This window comes from Betta splendens, chromosome 6, assembly GCF_900634795.4.
Source record: "Betta splendens chromosome 6, fBetSpl5.4, whole genome shotgun sequence".
Classification (NCBI taxonomy): Eukaryota; Metazoa; Chordata; class Actinopteri; order Anabantiformes; family Osphronemidae; genus Betta; species Betta splendens.
This window is the reverse complement of record NC_040886.2, coordinates 8227627-8245805: the sequence shown is the minus strand read 5'-3', so window position 1 is coordinate 8245805 and position 18179 is coordinate 8227627. Positions and strand designations below refer to the sequence as shown.

The following is an 18179-nucleotide window of genomic DNA, read 5'->3' as shown; positions in this document are numbered from 1 at the left end:
GCACGCGGCTGGCTTTTCCAGCTGTTTTTTTTCCCGTCAAAATGTTAAATGAAGTTGGATCATTCTTCACCTCCGTCTGCCTCCAATACACACACACACACACTCTTTCTCCTAAGTGCTGGATCTGGTTTTCCCCTGTCTGTGCTGGGACGGCCGCCCTCCTTTGGGGATTAGAAATGATCAAAGCTATGCTCATTCAATGCTCACATTTCCTCCCATCCTAACAGCAGGAGGGAAACCCCATCCGCCCAAACACACACACACACACACACACACACACACACACACACACACACACACACACACACACACACACACACACACACACACATTAGCCAGCGGGCTAAGCTCCAGGCCTACTGGAACGTGCAGGGAGATACCCAATCGCATCCCGCTCAGCAAACCTCCCATTACTGCAGGAATTCTCATGGCACTTCCCTCATGTTTTCTCGCCATGTTCCCTGTTTGTCTGGGGACTCGTTTACAGTTGAAAGCCGTTGCTTCGCGATGTTTCCTCGTTGTTTTGTATTGCTCCCTCTCAGTCTCAGTCACGCTTGTGCAGACGGGCATCACCTCATGTCAATGTGTGTCAGAGCCCAGTACTCCAATGCTTTTGCAGCAGCGACTCTAATGAGAGTCAGCCCGAGGCAAGGCAACGGAACAAAGCAATTTATTTGTTTATGTCTGTCTGTCTGTCTGTCTGTCTGTGTGTCTGAGTGTATTTCCCCGTGCATGCAAATAAGAAAAGGGTTGATATTTGAATATGATCGTTTCCTGTGGTGCTTTTGGGTCTTCGGGGCCCAGCAGCAGTGGGCATTGAGCTCATAATGCTTCACTCGGTGATCAAAGACCTGGTTCTTTGCGAGCTCTCACCCGTTCCCCTCATTCTCCCTTCACTCCTGTTTCCTCGCTGCTCCAATCTGAGTCCAGAGCAGCCGGGCGTGAGTTATAACCCCATGGCAGTGTTGCTTATTGGCTCTCGCCAACTGGTAAAGCTCCGCTGTGCTAACTTTTATTCCTCTCCTCTGGTTGCTCCCTCTGTGTTCAAGCTGCACCCAGAACCTACACAATGAATTTCAGTCTTTAGGTCACTCTCCAGACTTTTACAAAGGCTGTATTCTCCCTGTTTTCAGTGTGTGGGACAGTTTTGAACTGTGGAAAAGACCCAGTCTATCACAGCGTTGACAAAGACTCTTAATGCCCATAGCGTTCAGTTACTTAGAGGCTGCTGTAATATTCACTGGGCTACTATGACTGTTGCCCCCCTTTTGCAAATCTGGGTCTTTTCATCTCAACACAAATAGCCTGGAGCACTAGGCAGGCTGGTGAAAAATGCAGAACAGGGCCTGGCCATGGCAGGGAAGCAGGGAATCAGTGGCCCACTTCAGCCCATAAAAAAAACACCTGTGACAGTTGGTGGTCCACTAAATGAAAGCAGCCTGCGGGTGTGAGCATTGGGCCAAACTGAAATGATTGCCATAAAACAGGCCGAGCCTGCTGGGACCTCCGGTGCCTCTACTCATCCGGGCCTTACTCCATCTTAAGACCTTCTGGCCCCGGTGCTTTCTGTTTTCCACCACCCTTTATACGGTTCAGCGTTTCATTAAATTGCAGCAGGTGGCGTGTGCCGGTATTTACATACAATACAGGGTGATGCCGCATTGAAAGGGTTCTTGAATTCGGTTTAATACCAAGCCAATATTAATCAGAGTCAATGACTTCAGCAGAGGCAGCAAACGAGTACAAGTAAAATACTACACTACAAGTAGAAGTACAGTTAGTATTCCTAAGTTAAAGTACGTATATGCCAAAAGTACAGTACACCGCCAAACTAACAACAATAAACACTATTGTTCACGCTTGTGTGCAGATCAAAGAAATAATGATATTTTAATGAACTGTAATTCATCTAATATTCATTTAATTTAATATTTATAGGGCTACATTTGCGGAAACTCACATTTTAAAAGGAGAAAGTATTTGTTGATTATCTGTTTCACATCTGTACTGACAAAAAATGTTTACTAGTGATGTCATCATGCATTTGTTTGTTTATGTTATAAACAAACCAACGGGCTGCCTGATTTTAACCATTTCCTTTTGGGTGCTTAGTTCAGAATAATACATCAGCATTCAAGAGTTGATTACATGTTATACTTAAAGTCAGATTAAGTGGTTAAAAAAGAGTTATTAAAGAGTAAAAGATAAATGAAAATTCAGAGAGAGCAGAAGTGAGATCAGACTTTTCATTTATTAATTTTACTGGAATTTTTGTTATTAAATTAAAATTATAGATACCAAATAGATGTTGCAGTGCAGGCTCCCCAGAGGATGAACCCTATCTCAGTGATCTGTGAAATGCTTCAGTCTTTTGGGTCCATTGCCCACAACATAATAGGCTGGAGCAACCGGTGAGTTGCTGACGCTGTCATACGGTCAGAGATTCAATTTGTCTGTTTGATGATGTAACGTGTGCAGATCTAATGACATTCCCAGCAGCCTCAGTCGTACTCTACTGCACTTCCCTCAAAGCACTGCTGAGCCCCACGGTGAACGGTCTGGGCTCCGACACGACTCCCCTGGTGTTTCAGCTCCCTCTAATCATCCACCGTTTGAACTCGGCTGACACTCGTTGCATGATCATCATGAGTGACATCGCTGATTACTGATGTAGCAGTTCGGTTAGTTCGTCCGAGGCGCGAGACAAAAGCGCCCGAGAAGAAGGAGCTCGCCGTTTGCGGATGTCTACTAATTAGGTGTAAGTGAGAAGAAGAGTTGGTCTTGTTCAAGGCCATTATTTAAAAAAGTAAAGATATGAAAGATCCTCCTGTTTTCCTGTTGATGTTATATAGCGGGATTCACATATATCAATACATTAAGCTGTTAATTTGTTATTGCTGCATTATTTTCTGCTTTAAATCAGCCATTAATTCTGTTTGGCTTTAATTACCATTCGCCATTAACACTGTGATAGCAACAAGGTTGATCTTATTATTGTGTTGTTTTTTTAGTTTCATTGCTGCATTTTCCAATAATTGTATCTAAGTGGTCATTATTATCACCCTTTAATTTGTGCTATTGCTATTGTAGTCATTCCTGACATCACGGTGTCTAGATTAATTAAGAAAATAGCTGTTGATGCTTCAGGCATGTCTCTGAAATTGTTTTCAGCCCCCATCTCTGAACTCCCAAATCAATACCCGTTCCTCATTTGGTTCCCAGCTCGAGCCTCCTAAATGGATGGTAACACACACACACACACACACACACACACACACACACACACACACACACACACACACACACACACACACACACACACACTTACACACACACACACACACACACACACACACACACACACAGACACACACACACACTCCTCTTTCTCCCTCTGATTCAATTGTTCATGCCTATCTGATGTTCCTGCAGCGCCACCAGGCACGACGTCAGCTTTATTAACTAATGCCGCAGAAACGCGGCACCGATCCCATGATTGAACCATTATTCAATTAGTGCATTTGGAAGTGGATGCATGAAAGAGAAGCCACATGAGCAGGAACTTGTGCAAGCGTGGAATCATGCGAATCGTGCACGTGTGCCCACGTTTCATATAATGTGTGTGAGATGTGCGTAATGTTGGCCCCTAAAGTCAACCTCCTAATGGGCTGGCAGAAACATTTGCTGAAATCATTAGCGCACTGTCCCTCGGTGGGTCCTCGCCGCTGTTTTTCTCTCTGACTCACACAGACGCCCTTGACACGGGACTGTTGCTTATTAAATGTAAGGTAAATGTCAAGAGACTCCCGCTAGAGAGTGAAACAGCCACTGGCGGTCTTTTAGGGGGCCCTGGCATTTCACAGCTACCTGGATGGCTGTGTAACATGACAAGGACGCGTCCTTCTGAAGCTCTCACGAGTCGTCTTATACACCCCCCACCCCCACCCCCCCATCCCGTTGGATAGAATTATGCATTAGCTAAGCTCTCAGTCACCGTGGACTCAGCTGCTTCCACAGGCAAGTATTTCTCCTCTCAGTATTACCACACAGGTTGCTTTGAATTCCTCCCTGCCGTAAGAACCCCGGATACAATATTTAATCGCTCCTTCTTTGTTGGCTTCTTCTCTGCACACACACACACACATGCACACACACACACACACACACACTGGCCTCTCATTCTGCTCTGTCCTGTTTCCCCTCCACTCCCACACATATTCACATATAGACTTTTGTGGCTTCCGTACCTGTCGCTTCATCTCTTACTGAACCTCCCAGTGCCACCACTCCACCACCCGGCCACGGGCAAAGTCATCCCAGGCCACCCCCCCCCCCCCCCCCCCCCCCCCCCCCCCCCCCCCCCCCCCCCCCCCCCCTCCATCAGTCCCGCTACCTCAGAGCCATTTGCCAAATTTGGCCACTAATTGGGTTTCTCCTGCGATTAAGTCAATAACAACCTTCATATTAGAGTTTAATGTTCCCTAATGAGTCCATTTGTTGGCCAGCAGATAATTAGGTCAGATCTGTTTATAGACAGACTAAACTAATTGACGGCCATTACTGAAACACGGCGACTGAATCTGTGTTGCAGTTTAACCTATTTCTGCCTTTAGTCTGCAGCTCAGTCATACAGACCCCCCCAAAAAACACATTTTACTTTTGAAGTTCATGAATCCTTCCGTATAATTAGTGACACCGCTCAGCATTACCATTAATGATAACTGCGGGGGGAGCGGAATAAATTTCCTTTAACTCTGGGTGACAAATCTTCTTCCTCCTCAGCAAACATCCGATTTTGTTTGTGTTGATTGTTTTCAGGAGGAGACATGTTTGCGATTAATGAAATATCCCACAGGAACAACGGGGCAACATGAGGACAACAGGCCTCTGTTAAAAAGACACCCCTGTAGACGTTAGGTCCAAACCAAGGTTTTGTTCCTCAATAAACAGCTGATAAACAGCAGCGATGTGACAGGTGAAGGCTGCCATTACTCTCTAATTCACCTCAACTTCACCTTATCATGATAACTCACTCTCCTTCTATCTTTTTATTTTCCCTTAGTACAGCCTATGTACCAGGTCTGTTTGTGGTGTTACAGTAGTTTCTTACTATTTGGATGTTACTACAGGGGACTGGAAATCTAATCATCATCTCTAATTCACTTCTATAGGTAATAGATATCTTCTCCATCAGTGCAAAGCACATGGGATTGCTCCATACAGTTTTTAGTTTCAAACTATTTGCATTCTTGTTGTAAACAGTCAGGTTTTCTCTCAGTTCTGACGTTTTGCAGTCAGAGCTCATTTACGACGTTAGTATTAAGTTTAGATTTTGTTACTGTTGCCTATAAATTGATATGGAAGCAGTGACGCCTCGCTGAGCCTGCATCGTCCATTACAGACATTATGTCTTTACCTTCGTGACTCTGAATACTTTGTTGTTACTGTTTTGTTTTGTTTTTTCATTTATGGACTTTAAGTGGATTTAACGCAACGGTACAATCACTTCCAGCCGACTCGCACGCCTCGGTACCGGACCGGACCGGACCGGACCGGACCACCGCTGCTCCCCGGCTCTCTGCCTCCGACTCCGCCTCTCGGCACCGACGCGCGAGCGAGCGACTCCCCAGCCAGGCTGCCGCCACCCCGGAGCCCCTTCCAGCTCCGGCGCGTTCCCCGAACCGGACTCTCCCTCGCGAACCAGATGTAGTCGCGGTCCCGCTAGAAGATGCGAGGAAGAAATAAAGCGACCCGGGCTTCGAAAGTACAATAAGAACACGGAGCCGCAGCAGCGGGGAACTTTTCCTTCTTTGCCCCCATTTTCTGGCCCCGCGGCGGGGCAGGACAACAAGCGCAGGCCCGGGGGGGAGGGTTAGACGAGACCGTATGATGTGGGTCTGGTACCTTCTGCTGGGTTCTGGGTCGGGCTCCGGAACTGTTGGTAAGTTTTTTTAAGTACTAACGCTAATGGCGTTGCCACGGCGCGGACACGCTGCGTTGTTGGGCGGGGGAGGGGGGGGGGGGTCTGCGGTCCACACTTTCTGAAGTATCCACGCCGTCGGCTGTCACCAATCGCGTATTATTTCCTCTAAACGGGGAAAAAGCCGAGTTGTACAACTTTTCACTTCTACTGACTGGAAGTTCTTTAGTCTGGAAACTAGCTTGCAGCAGGCGGAGCAGCCAGTCCGGACTTTTTCATGCGTGCGCTGGGTGCGTGTTGCGTTCACTTGTCACCGAGGACTGGCGCTTCGCCCTGCACGCCACACCATAATACCCATCCCCACTGTGCGTTTCCCTGGGATGGGGTTGACGTGTCGTGCACGCTATCCGGCCCCCGAACGGTTGTTGACAGCGCGGCGTTAACGACTCAATCCGTTCCCAGATCAGCTGAGGACACCTCCACAGGACTTGACGCTGCAGGACAGTTGGAGAGCTGCAGCTTTTACGTTGTTATTCTGCTCGGTGGCATCTGAACTGTCCAATTTAATGCACTTTGCAGAGAATATTTACAATAAACGTGTGAGATATAATTCAGTGCTCTGAAATGCACGATTAGTGATGATGAGTTGAGAAAAGTCTGGAGAGAACCGGATTTCCTCTGAACTCAATCATTGTGATGATGCTGCATTGAGATTTATGTCTTCTGTACGCCGGCATATGCAGTTGGAATTGATTTGTTTTGCTCTGCAGTAAACGTACTTCAGTTTAATCAAGATCCAAAGATCCATGCGCGACAAAGGCTGGGAATTTCATCTTTCACCTAATGGTATTTACACCACAATATATAAACCTGCATCGGGACATAGCATTTATTCACATCAGTCAGGTTTAAGCAACGGCGTTAAAATATGTATATGAAATATGTAATATACAGTATGTCACAGACAGGTGATTCTTGTTGCCCAGGGCTGTCCTGTGTGATTGATTGTTCCACGGGAAATAGCTCTAAATGACAGTGCTGGTTTTAGCCTTCGGTTTCACCTTTGAAAACTCTATTTGTAAAAACCATAACATTAAAAAGGGCCCGGAATTCATTTTGAATGTGAGAAAAGCAGGGACATCAATCAACGTCTTTGCAGGGACTTTGGCTAAAGCCATTAAAAATTGGTCGAATTGGCGAGTCAGCGTGGGAAGGCAACAACAGCTGATGACAGAGCAACAAGAGCAGTGAAGCCGTAAGATAGGCCAATATCTTATATATATCATGAAAGAATAAGTGGGTTAGAATTAGCAGAACAGTGCAGTAAGAGGCCACAAAGGTTGCGGCTAGAGATTTATGGATGAGTCTAAGCTGAGCCTCCAGAACATGTAGGAGGATGTGATCCTCTCATGATCCAGACCACAGAGCTCGTCTGTGAAGCACAATGACTTGATTCAATAGGTTTTTACCGATGATGGAAAGTAACTGGGATGTGCTTCATCATTCAGCAAAGAAACAATGCAGAACGTGCTGACTCATCAGAGGAAGCTGAAGGATCGTGCATTGTACCACGCAGCCCCGACCCTAACCCTGTAGTAAACAGCAGCTTAAAGAGGCTGGAGCAAATGCCTGGAATGCACACAATCACAATCTTAGCAGAGGTGAAAGATTCTACTGCAACACTGTAAAACAACTATCGGCCGAAGGAAAAGCCCAACGCTGCATTTGTTTTGCTTTAGGATCCATAAGCACTTGTTACTGAACACAGGATTCAGGTTTAGCCATACTAATATATTTTCATCACTGTCACTGAGAGCGTGAGTGTAAAGGTCATCGTATTAGTTGTGAAGCAGTGATTTAAGGAGGAGCTGCTGAACCTCACCTTGTATTGTTTTGTTACAGCACGGGAACATGTGCAGATTGAATAAGATTGATGCTAAAAGTGTCCTCCAAGAATGTGACCGAGCCTGTTTCATTGATAAAAATGTAATAACGCACGTTCTGAAAGGTCACAAGTCCATAGCAAAACAAATCCAATGAGCCTAGAAGCAGTGAGTGGAAATAATACATCTGCCCGTATTTAATATATAATATTTCAGAGGACTAATTGTCATTGCTCTGAAACTGGCAGTGTCTTCGACTTGCTGTCGGAGCTGCTTGACACAAACCAGTGTTGTAACGTGAGACACATGCTCACACTCTGTTCTCTAATACAAGTGTAGCTGTCTCTATGAATGTTGTAGACAAATTCATAATAATGCTATTTATATATTGTATTAATAAAGTATAGCTTTGATGTTTGGATGAGCCACAAAGGGTGAACATGAAAGACGAGTGTTCGGGTCATTTCTCTCACTGAACAGGAGACAGAACCACATTGTGTCTGTCCAGTTGGTCCGATTAAACCTCATGCGTCTTTGGAACGGGACGGACGGACACGGCTGACGTGGTTCCAGCTTTAGTAGCGCATGGAAGGCCGGGGATTAACCATGGCGACTGTGGCTTTGATTCCCGGAGTTGTTGACGGGAGCCAGTTTTAGATGTAGCTCAGCTAAAGCCAGCACATGCTGTAAGGAAGCGCACATTGTGCTTTGGGCCAGTAAAGCACTGTAAAGTCTTTGTGCCGCACGCGTTTAAATCACATTTTGTGTCTGTATCTCGGCTCTAGGAGCCGTTTTGGTAAATGTTTCACTGACCTTGGGAAATATGGGTCGAATGAGACAGAGAGAATGAGAGAAACAGGCACAAGCCCAATGTACTGACAAAAGTAAGAAGCCAGCTTATTATGTATTGATTGTGGATTGATTGGAGCTAATTTGGCATGCAGCGTGGTAGAAGCCTCCTAATCCCTGATGGTTACTTTATATTGATCCAACTCGTCCTTGCTTGCCAAGATCAAACCATGGATGAATCTGCTTATTTACTGAAGAGAGTTGTTTCTCGAATTCGGGTCGATAAATTTAATGTTTATTACCATACCTGTACATTTCTGCATGCGCAGTAGATTTCACCTCATACCGGTCCTCGGTTCTGGCCGGTTCTCGGGCCAGACTCTCCACACTGTGGACCGTAATCACTAACGGACGATGCTGGATTGATGTTGATTGTTTTTAATTAAAGCAGAGCCCACAGTCATTTGTTCAGACTGGCGCTGAGCTGTCAGCAGCCGTCTGGACCGCTGTCAGTCCGTCTGTTGAGTCTCGTCCAAAGTTGTGAGTCTTTGCAAAGCTTGACCTTGAAGTGCCCCCCCCCCATTAAAATGCAGACTCCGGGCGCATTGGGGCGAATTGGGGCACAGTTATAGCGTTATGGATTATTTTGTTTAGAGCTTACAGAGCACGTCTTGCCCAGTCACCTTGGTTCCCCCACTTTTACCTTCATCCACGGAGCACCGCTCACACGATGTCCCGCCGCACGCGTCCCCCGCTGTCGTTTCGCCCGCCGTCAGACGGGGAATGGGCCCTGGCAGGCTGACAGCTGGCGCCGGCGCTGTCCCCCGTGATCCGCAGTCATTCGTCGGGGTCCCACGGCTACCGTGGACACTGACAGGCTATTTTGGACGGAAAATTCCGGCATTGGTTTGTCAGGGCAAACAACGCTGCCTTAAAGGTCAACAAACACCCAAAGAGAAACGCAGATACAATCAGGGCGGCTGATCCTCTGTTTGTTTGTTGACCTGGGCCAAAATACACCCCGTGTGTGTGTGTGCTTCCAATAGACCTGGACCTTCACGCGGCTTTTCTACGACTCCCGAGATTTCTATAACCTTGAAATGTTTTCAAGAAATGCAACCATCAACAAAGACGGTATCTCTGTTCCCTCGGAGTGAGACGACTGTGTAAAACGTACTGCAGCGTAGTATTAGTAACAGGACATTTAGTTGGACTGGCAGGTTGGAGCTGGGGCCAAATGCACCGGAGCTGACGACGATCACGCCGAGCGACACGTAGCTTTAGCCACACGCTTAATTGTTATATAATTGTGATACAGCTTCATAATTCCAGCGAACGGCTCAAACCTTTGAGTCCTAGACGGCGATGCAGTGTTCAAACATCTAAGCACGTAGCGTGGTTATTTGGACCACAATCAAACTTTGATTGCAATCACACAGCTATTTTCCCCCCGTCTTTTTTTTTTTTTTTTTTTGGCCGGGCCTGATTATTTAAGCGTTCCATTTCGTGTGTGATAAAAATGCAAATTGTTTAGCGCCGTCGCAGGTGAAGCCCGTATCTGAGGCACGCCGTTGCCGCTAATGCATTTATCTGCAGGATTAGATTAATCTTTGGGATTACGGGGGGACCTTTAGCGGGAATTCTCCCCACTCCTCCGCTGCACAATGCGACGCTTTGAGGTCAGTTTAATAGGTTTAATAGTTCAGTGGGAGACTCTGAGTCCGGTGCTTACATGCAAGTAATCACCGGCCCGTGAAACAAGCCCCTCTCACAAAACTCACAATTATCAGCGAGGTGCAGAAGAGGGTGAAAACTCCATGCATTTTGGGCCACTCTGAGTTTCCCTCCCCTGTGAGAGTAGTGTAGCTGGCTGAGAGTAATCCCTGCCTGCTGGGAAGATGGCGTGCTGCATTCATGCCACACAGATAGTTGCATGCTATTACACTATGCGCCATAATTCAATAATTGAATTCAAGAAGCAAGGGCGTTCAACCAGACATGACGGGGCGAGAGTTACTCTCATAGCCGAGCCTTCACGGGGGAGGGATGTGACCCATACGTCTCCCTGCACCACAGTGACATTTAGTTGACTGTGCCAAAGGACTTGTCTTCACTCACGTGGACATATAAGAGATCCTGCACTCCTGATGCCAATCCTCAAGGCGACCTCTTAAACGAACAAATAAGATCAATCTCAATTTGACCAACTTAAAATAATTGTCACAGTTAATTTCTCGCTTTTGACTTTGCACCCTCCTATATTGATATTGAATTTTCCATTATTACGTACATGAGAAACTGCTCATTAAATCCACTGAGTCTCAAGGATTAAATATATGACAATTAAACGGCGGCAAGAAAGATAGAAAGATGCAGCAGTTGAATGTGAAGACACCTCTCATGTCACGACCATGACTTAACCCACTGTTTTGTTTCTTTTAGTGTAAAAAGTCTTTGATTCCCCAGCGTCTAGTCCCTTTCTTCTCCAGCAGAGATCATGCCTTCGGGCCGGTGGACATGAGTGTGTGTGTGTGTGTGTGTGTGTGTGTGTGTGTGTGTGTGTGTGTGTGTGTGTGTGTGTGTGTGTGTGTGTGTGTGTGTGTGTGTGTGTGTGTGTGTGTGTGTGTGTGTGTGTGTGTGTGCAGAATGTATAAAGAGTAATCCTCTTCTGGAGAGAGCAGCAGAGGCAAGGCGCTCATCTTCACAGAAACTAATCATCCAATCCCGCCTGCTGTTTACAGAGGCAGTGTTGCCAGCCAAAATCAAAGGCAAAGCCCATGTTAATTGCCTTAATGCTACTTCCCTGTCAACCATGGCTTGGCAGCATCCCCCAGCAACAGGGCACAAAATGAATTCTTTTCACTTGATCGGTGAATGTTGTGGAGGGAAGGGGGAGGTGGGGGTTCATGCACCTTGGGAATGAATAGCAGGAATACATTTTTGCCCTCTTATAGTTTCATGTGGAAAGCGAAGGATATTTAAAGAAAGGGCAAATGGAAGCGCAGGGTGGTTTGTAGCGGGCAGGAGGTTCAGGCCTGGTGTAGGTCATTAATGGAGAAGAACTATTAGTCTTGCCAGAGTCTAGTGTGTCAAAGATGGTAATTGAGTCTGTGCAGTTTGGTCTAATGAGAAGCTGCGGGCCTGAGATTTGACTAATTTCTTCTTTGCCCAGGATGACATGTCGACTTGGCCACTCCGCTGCTAATGACTCCAGACTGAAAGACTGAAAAAAGACTGTGATGAGGCTTTGTATTAATGTTTGTGGACTCAGAGAAAAATAAGGGTTTTAATGCCCTCAATTGAACTGTTGGTTCACTGTTGAATAGGTCTTTTTATATATATTAATAAAAAGCTGTCAAAAGAGCTTTTCTAGAAAACATACAGAATAGTGTCTGTTTCCTCATTAATAAACCCCAGCTTCTAAAGACCTGTTTGCATTGTCTACTCAGCCTCCAACAGAGTTAAAAATGTCTGCCACTGAAAGCAGCCGAGCTGGTAAATATCACATTTCACCCTCATGTGATTCCCATCTCCACCGTGTCCGCCATGGGTCAGAAGCTCATCTGTCCTGAAGGAGCAGCACAGCAGCTGATTATGATGGATTATGATAGATTCCTCCTTGACTGACCTCTGCAGCCAGTCACACTGTGTTCCCTGCACTCGCGCGCTTTACGGCCGGCGAAACCCACATAAATGTTGATAGGCTCCACAAAGCTGACAGGCGCATGTTTACACGGCAGAGAGACGGCGCGTCCGTGCAAGGGCGGACGGACACGCTGTGATGTGGCCAAACATCCTCGCAAACGCCTGTAATACAGTGCAGTTTGCCCTTCAAGCCTGAAGGTCGTCAGTAGCGGTGCGAATCGTGCACTAAATTCAATTAAGTCATCTGAAGCCCACATGAAAGCAAATAAATTGTCGCAAAGACCAGAGGAAACTTCTAAACTCCGTTAGCACGAAGCAGTGGACGGTAGCTGGAAGATGCAGATGTTGATGCAGGCGGGGGGTTGGACATTAGTGAAGTTCTGTGTGTCACAAAGCATCGGCAGCTCCAACGCGTTCGGCGGTGAGGAGGAAAAGGCTGGTTCTCATTACAACGCAGCATCTCGGTGCAGTGTGGAAAGTACTTTTTTAGCCATCGCCATGACAACACAGAGGTCCATGCGAGTGAATGTAAGCGAACTACGGGACTGACTGATGCTGGGGATTTCTCCGGGAGGAAGTGAAGCCAGATAAGGCGGGTTTAGCACCGAGGGTTAGGAGTCGCGGTGGAGGCCGTCAGCACGAAATGGATGAGCAAACACCCGGCCCACACCTGCTAAAGTGAGCACGCGGAAGCTCGACAGAGGCGATGATACCTCGATATGTATTTACCCGTCCAGTCAGTCCTCCCGTGACCTTTCCCGTCGCAGCTAGCGTCCTTCCCCGTCCCGTTGCTCCTGCGTCTCCGCTGGCCTTTTACAGATAACTCATTGATGGAAATCCTATCGCTGTGACCTTTGGCTGCATCACCCGGCGCCACGGCGACTGCTATTCGCACCGCCGCTACCTTTTAAACTGAAGCCATCCATCCGACTTATTACCATTTTGCCTCATTACCATTCAGTTGAGTGTGTATTATACCGGGAGATGGAGAGAGGTGACAGATGTGGAAAAAGCGACGGAATGCACAAGGAAGGGCCACTGGCACGCTTCCCCTTCATCTATATTCTGTTGAAATAAACATTTCCATTGCGTCGCCCGCCCTCCGTCCCCGTCTACCTTTTCTCCTTCCTGCCTCGCACCTCTGTTTCTTCTCTCACTCACCTGGTGCCCTCTCTTCCTGTTCCTCCGTCACTCTCTTGGACCCAGTCTTTTCGGCAGATATAGTTCCCCCGCGCCGCTTTTCAACCCCCGCGGTGGCTCCATGGCCCGGCTACGCAATTAGGAGCTCATTACTTGCTAATACACAGACTAGAAGACAGACAAAGGCGGTCTGGGCTTTTTTGTAGTGCGCTTCCCTGCTTCCATCACTTCATCTCTCCCTCTCCCCAGGCACTTTTTAAGTAAAAGGGTGCAATTTCTCTTCCTCCTCCTCCTCGCTGCTCTCATCATACCCTTGCTACAGTATGTTCTCTCTACCAAGCATAATGAGCCTGCGTGTGCTAAGGAGAATTAATAGAGTAATTTCCATGTCCTTTGTATTGTTTATATAAAATTAAATCTAGTCTCAACTCCTCGACCTTTAGCATTTCAGTCTTTGTATGTCATTTTCCAGTTCATTTAGCGTCTTGAAAGCTTTTATCTGTTTGGTTTAATGCTTTTTCTTTATTTGCTCATATTTTCCTTCTGTCGTGTTCAGAGCTCGCAACAACGAGCAAACGGGAAAACACAGGCACCCTAAATGTGACAGAAGTTGCTCTCTCTGTCTTGATGGCTGTGTGTAAAAGCCAGGCGGCTCAGCAGGGGGTCCCGCAGCGTGACGCTGGATGAAGGCCGCGCCTCGTTTACCGGTGCGACAGCGGCGTGATGAAAGAGACACGGCGGCGTGTTGACATTGAGCTACGCGCCGCCGATCGGCAAAGCTAATGGCATAGCTGCGTTCCTCTGGCGGGAGCGGTTCCACCGTTGCCTCCGACGATGCTGTTTGGTTGGCCGGCGTATGTTAGTCCCAGTGTTAGGCGCTCACTGTTTTTTCGTTTGATACGGTGCCACCGACAACAAAGCCTCTCCCCTCGTCCTCTCTAAAGCGAACGCCAAGGTGGCGTTGACGGCATGGGATGCTGTCGCAAATGCAACCCTCAGCCTCTCGGAGGATTCGTTGGACAACTGTTCCTGTGAAACCCAAGTTATGCGCCTAAAAACTTGTTTTTTTAACAATACAGCGAGGGGATTTTATTATCACGGGGCGCTGAAATTCATTTACATCTGAAATTAAACATAACCACAGATGGGATCACAGAGAGCCTAAATCACCCCGTGCTACCACATTATGGGCCCAGCGTGAGCCGAGACGCCAGATTAATGGGAAAGCAGTGTGTGATAAATGTGGCCTTGTTTAGCCATGCTAATTTGGCTAGTCGCTATCCCAGTCATCTAGTCATCGCGTTGCTAATTGAATAAATGAGAGGCTGCTAAATGAATGCGTTACAATAAGACAGAGGCTAAATAAATAACTGAAAGTCATTTCCCAAGAGCTGGGTCCTAGATTTAGGAGACAGTTCAAACTTATATACTTTTAACGTCAACGTTCATGTTCATTCCTCATAATGTTTTAAGACTGTGTGAATATTAATTTAATTGGATTATTTTAGTCAATTTTCATGGACCTTCTTGTTTGTGTTGTTGACGCCCTCTGCATTGTTCAGTTGTGTTGTGCTCAAATGCAGATTTGGTGCCATTCATTAGGACATGGAGCCATGCAGCCTGTGGTGGGTTGATGGATGGACGCATGGCATATGGACAACGAGTCTGTCTGACAGATGTTACTGTCTGAATGGATTCTTTTGAAACATGACGTTCAAATGATAAAAGACTGTTTAGAATCCGTGAAGAGTTTGACAATTTCGCTGAGAATAAACCAACGTGTTTTAATCATTGAACCGTAAACAAGTGATTTTGTGCTGATTTGTAGAAAATTGTTCTCAGTCTTTGGCACGTGTGAACCAAAACAATGCAGTTGGTTTGAAAGAACGAGAGTCCCTGCTCTGTTGTGAACAACAAAGTACTGTAGGAGAAGCTAAATAAGTGTGTTTTCTCCTTGTAGTCATATCGTAAATAATTCTATTCTGATCAAGCTGCTCTGTCCTCTATTAAAACTGGTGCTCTTCCATCCTACATGCACCATCAATAACGCAGCCGCCTTAACTAGGCTGAGGCTTTTAAGAGGGTTTGTCAGTGCCCGTCTCTTCCAGATGTTCGCTAGTCGATGGGGGGTCACATAGTATCGAACCAACATTCAGATTTGTGCAGAAAGCAGAAGTACACGCTTTCCTGTAAGCCACTGTTAGAAGATAGTTGATGCATATTGTTTTATCACCATCGAGCCTTTTTTTTATACTTGAAACACACCACTGCTGGAAAGCACTTTCTGTTGATAGGGCAAGAAGCCAGTGTCTCACCATGGGATGTAAAGAACAGAGCACTGACTGCATAGCTGTAGGCAAAATGTAATGGTAGCTAAAGCAGAAAGGAAAAACAGCCGCTCTGCCACCCTGTACTTTATATCCCTCATATTTCTTTCAGCTTATGTTGTTTGCATTGCTATGCAGACAACAGACAGCTCGCGAGGCCTTGCCAGCCCCAGACAGCCTCATCTTTTCAGGCAAAACCCAAGTGGTGCAGGCTGCTTAATTTCGTGGGCGTGCGTGTGTGCGCTTGGATTAGTTACGAGGGGGTCTCGAGGATATCGAGGGTGTTTGTTTTCTGAGTAATGCTCTCTGAAATCATCGTTATCCCTCAATGTCTGTGATAATGCCCTAAGCTACAGCAGGCTAGAAAACCTCCATTTATCCCGGCGCGTTGAGAGCGACAGAGCTGAGTGTTGGAGGCGAGTCCAGGAGTGGATTTAATGCAGAAAATGTGGCTTACGTGTATAACGTTGGCCCGTGAATGCGGTGCCTTGTGATCTTGGCATGTTATTAGTTCCTCCTGTCACTCATCCCGGTCGTGCGTGGAGGCATTGGGTCGATGCCCCCCCCTCCCGCACCCCCCGCGAGGGCTGACCACCGCTGCTGCCGGTCAGACTCGCGCGGTGGGTGTCAGTGGTGAAATCAGCTGGCATCGATCAGCTGCTCTTGACGGCTGCTGCTGCTTTTCAGTGTCTGTTTGCTCCGTGGAGCCGTGGCCACTGTTTCCCCCAGACGCATTTTAAGACGCATCATTTCCTCGATGTGTTCAGCGAACTACAGGGAAGTATTAAAGGTATATTTAGTCTCTGATTCTCATTAGAAATTCCAGAATCTATGAATATGCAGATCTAGCGGAGCTTGAGGCGCTGTGGCGTGCTGCATCACACCCACCACCGTATGCAGCTGGTTCGATTACACGCTGGTGCATAATGAGCCAACACCGGCATCTACTGTATCTGCACGTTTGCTTTGAGAGAAGAAGCTCAACTCACATTCTACTTCTACAGCGCTGACTTTACTGGCGGAGGAGGATTCTAAAATATAAATTTAAATTTTCTCTGCTGCTTTTGTTTAACTTTCCTGCTTCTCCAGCGATAGAGAAACGTGATAGAGAGATGAGTTTAGATTTTGTTTTAATACACTTTGATTGCGTTGGAAGGTATAAAAGAGCTGGTATGTGTATGTGCGTCACTGACTTAGCAAAGGTTGCAGGTCACATCTAATAATTAACACACAATCAATCAAAAAAAGGTGTTTATGAATATGATAACAATCCTGTTCTCCTACCACTAACACAGTATAGTCTAATGCTGCTCTCAGTAAGCCCATTACAGTTGATCTGCCCGTGCCTGTTGCTAGGAGCCTATCCAATACGATGGAAACCTATACTTTTCATTGTGAGACTCTTGATTCTTCACTCTGTTAGAACAGAATCCAAGATTCGAGACTTTATAGAACACAAAGATGAAATTATAGAGCGCTGCATTAAATAGTGGGTCAGCAGCTGGAAGCCGACTGCACCTATGAAGAGAAACAGAGAGGAAAAAAGCACTGAACTATGGTGAAAGGAACCAACCAACCAAGGAAAGACAGTTAATAACATGCAAAGAGGTCCCGCAGCAGAACTAAGAGATGGTTCAGCGTCACCTGAGTCAGCTCTGACTAGACGTTATCAAAAAGGGAAGTAGAGACGCCGTCAACCAGCAGCTGGTTCCACAGGAGAGGAGCTCGGTACAGTAGCTGGAGGCGAAGTGTTCCGTCGGGACGACATAACCAAGAGATCTTTACGAGTCGATGGAGCTTTTATCATTAAGTGCTTTGTAGGCAAGGATTTTAAAACATGTCCTAGATTTTACAGCAATGTGCAGGAGAAATATGATGTCTCTTTCTAATTCCCGTCAGGACCCTGGCTGCGGCGTCTGTGGATTAACTGGACCCCTAGAGCTGTGACACAGTGCGGTCCATTAGGCAGAAAGTGTGTGCGGGGAGGAGGGCTCAGACAGGTTTGAGTCCATGGAGTAGGTATTTCAGCCCAACTATCTTTCCACATTCGGAATGAAGCGTTTATGGCTGTTGTCGTGGCAACGAGGCACGCCACGCCATCATTACCCTGGTGTCAAACAGGAGCCGTCAGATAATGGAGCAGCGGCGCTGACTGACCTTTAGTGGCAGCACGAGGCAACCGACACAAGCTCATTATCCGTCACTGTAGCGCGACATGGAGCAAGTCGGCTCATTTGTCTCCCGGAAGACAGCTTTAAATCTTTAATGCCTGCATCTGTCTTCGCTCGTAACCTGTGCTGTATATTAAATCGTGAAAATAAAAATGATACAAGCTATGAATCCCCATCAGCCGAAAGGCGACGCTTCGATCGACCAGAGCTGTCTGAATGATGTTTCTTTACTTCTGCGCTAAGTACAAGACATGATGACCTGATGACGGATCGATAGCTCCATTACTGTACTGCACCACCTTCC

At 46.7% G+C, this 18179-nt stretch overlaps 1 protein-coding gene across 3 annotated transcripts in view; it reads left to right on the top strand.

The window, feature by feature from the left end:
• The first annotated feature begins 4893 nt into the window (after window positions 1-4893).
• Window positions 4894-18179, top strand: part of ldlrad3 (low density lipoprotein receptor class A domain containing 3) — a 48202-nt gene continuing 34916 nt past the window's right edge. Inside the window, exons 1-2 of one of the 3 annotated variants that reach the window (XM_055509477.1) lie at window positions 4894-5941; window positions 17604-17719. Coding sequence is in view for 1 of the 3 variants with exons in the window: in XM_029154765.3 (XP_029010598.1) it covers window positions 5887-5941 (55 nt within the window). In the remaining 2 variants the exon portion in view is untranslated. Of the gene's footprint in view, window positions 5942-17603; window positions 17724-18179 lie in introns of all 3 variants that reach the window. The other 2 variants (XM_029154766.3, XM_029154765.3) reach the window with 2 other exon arrangements.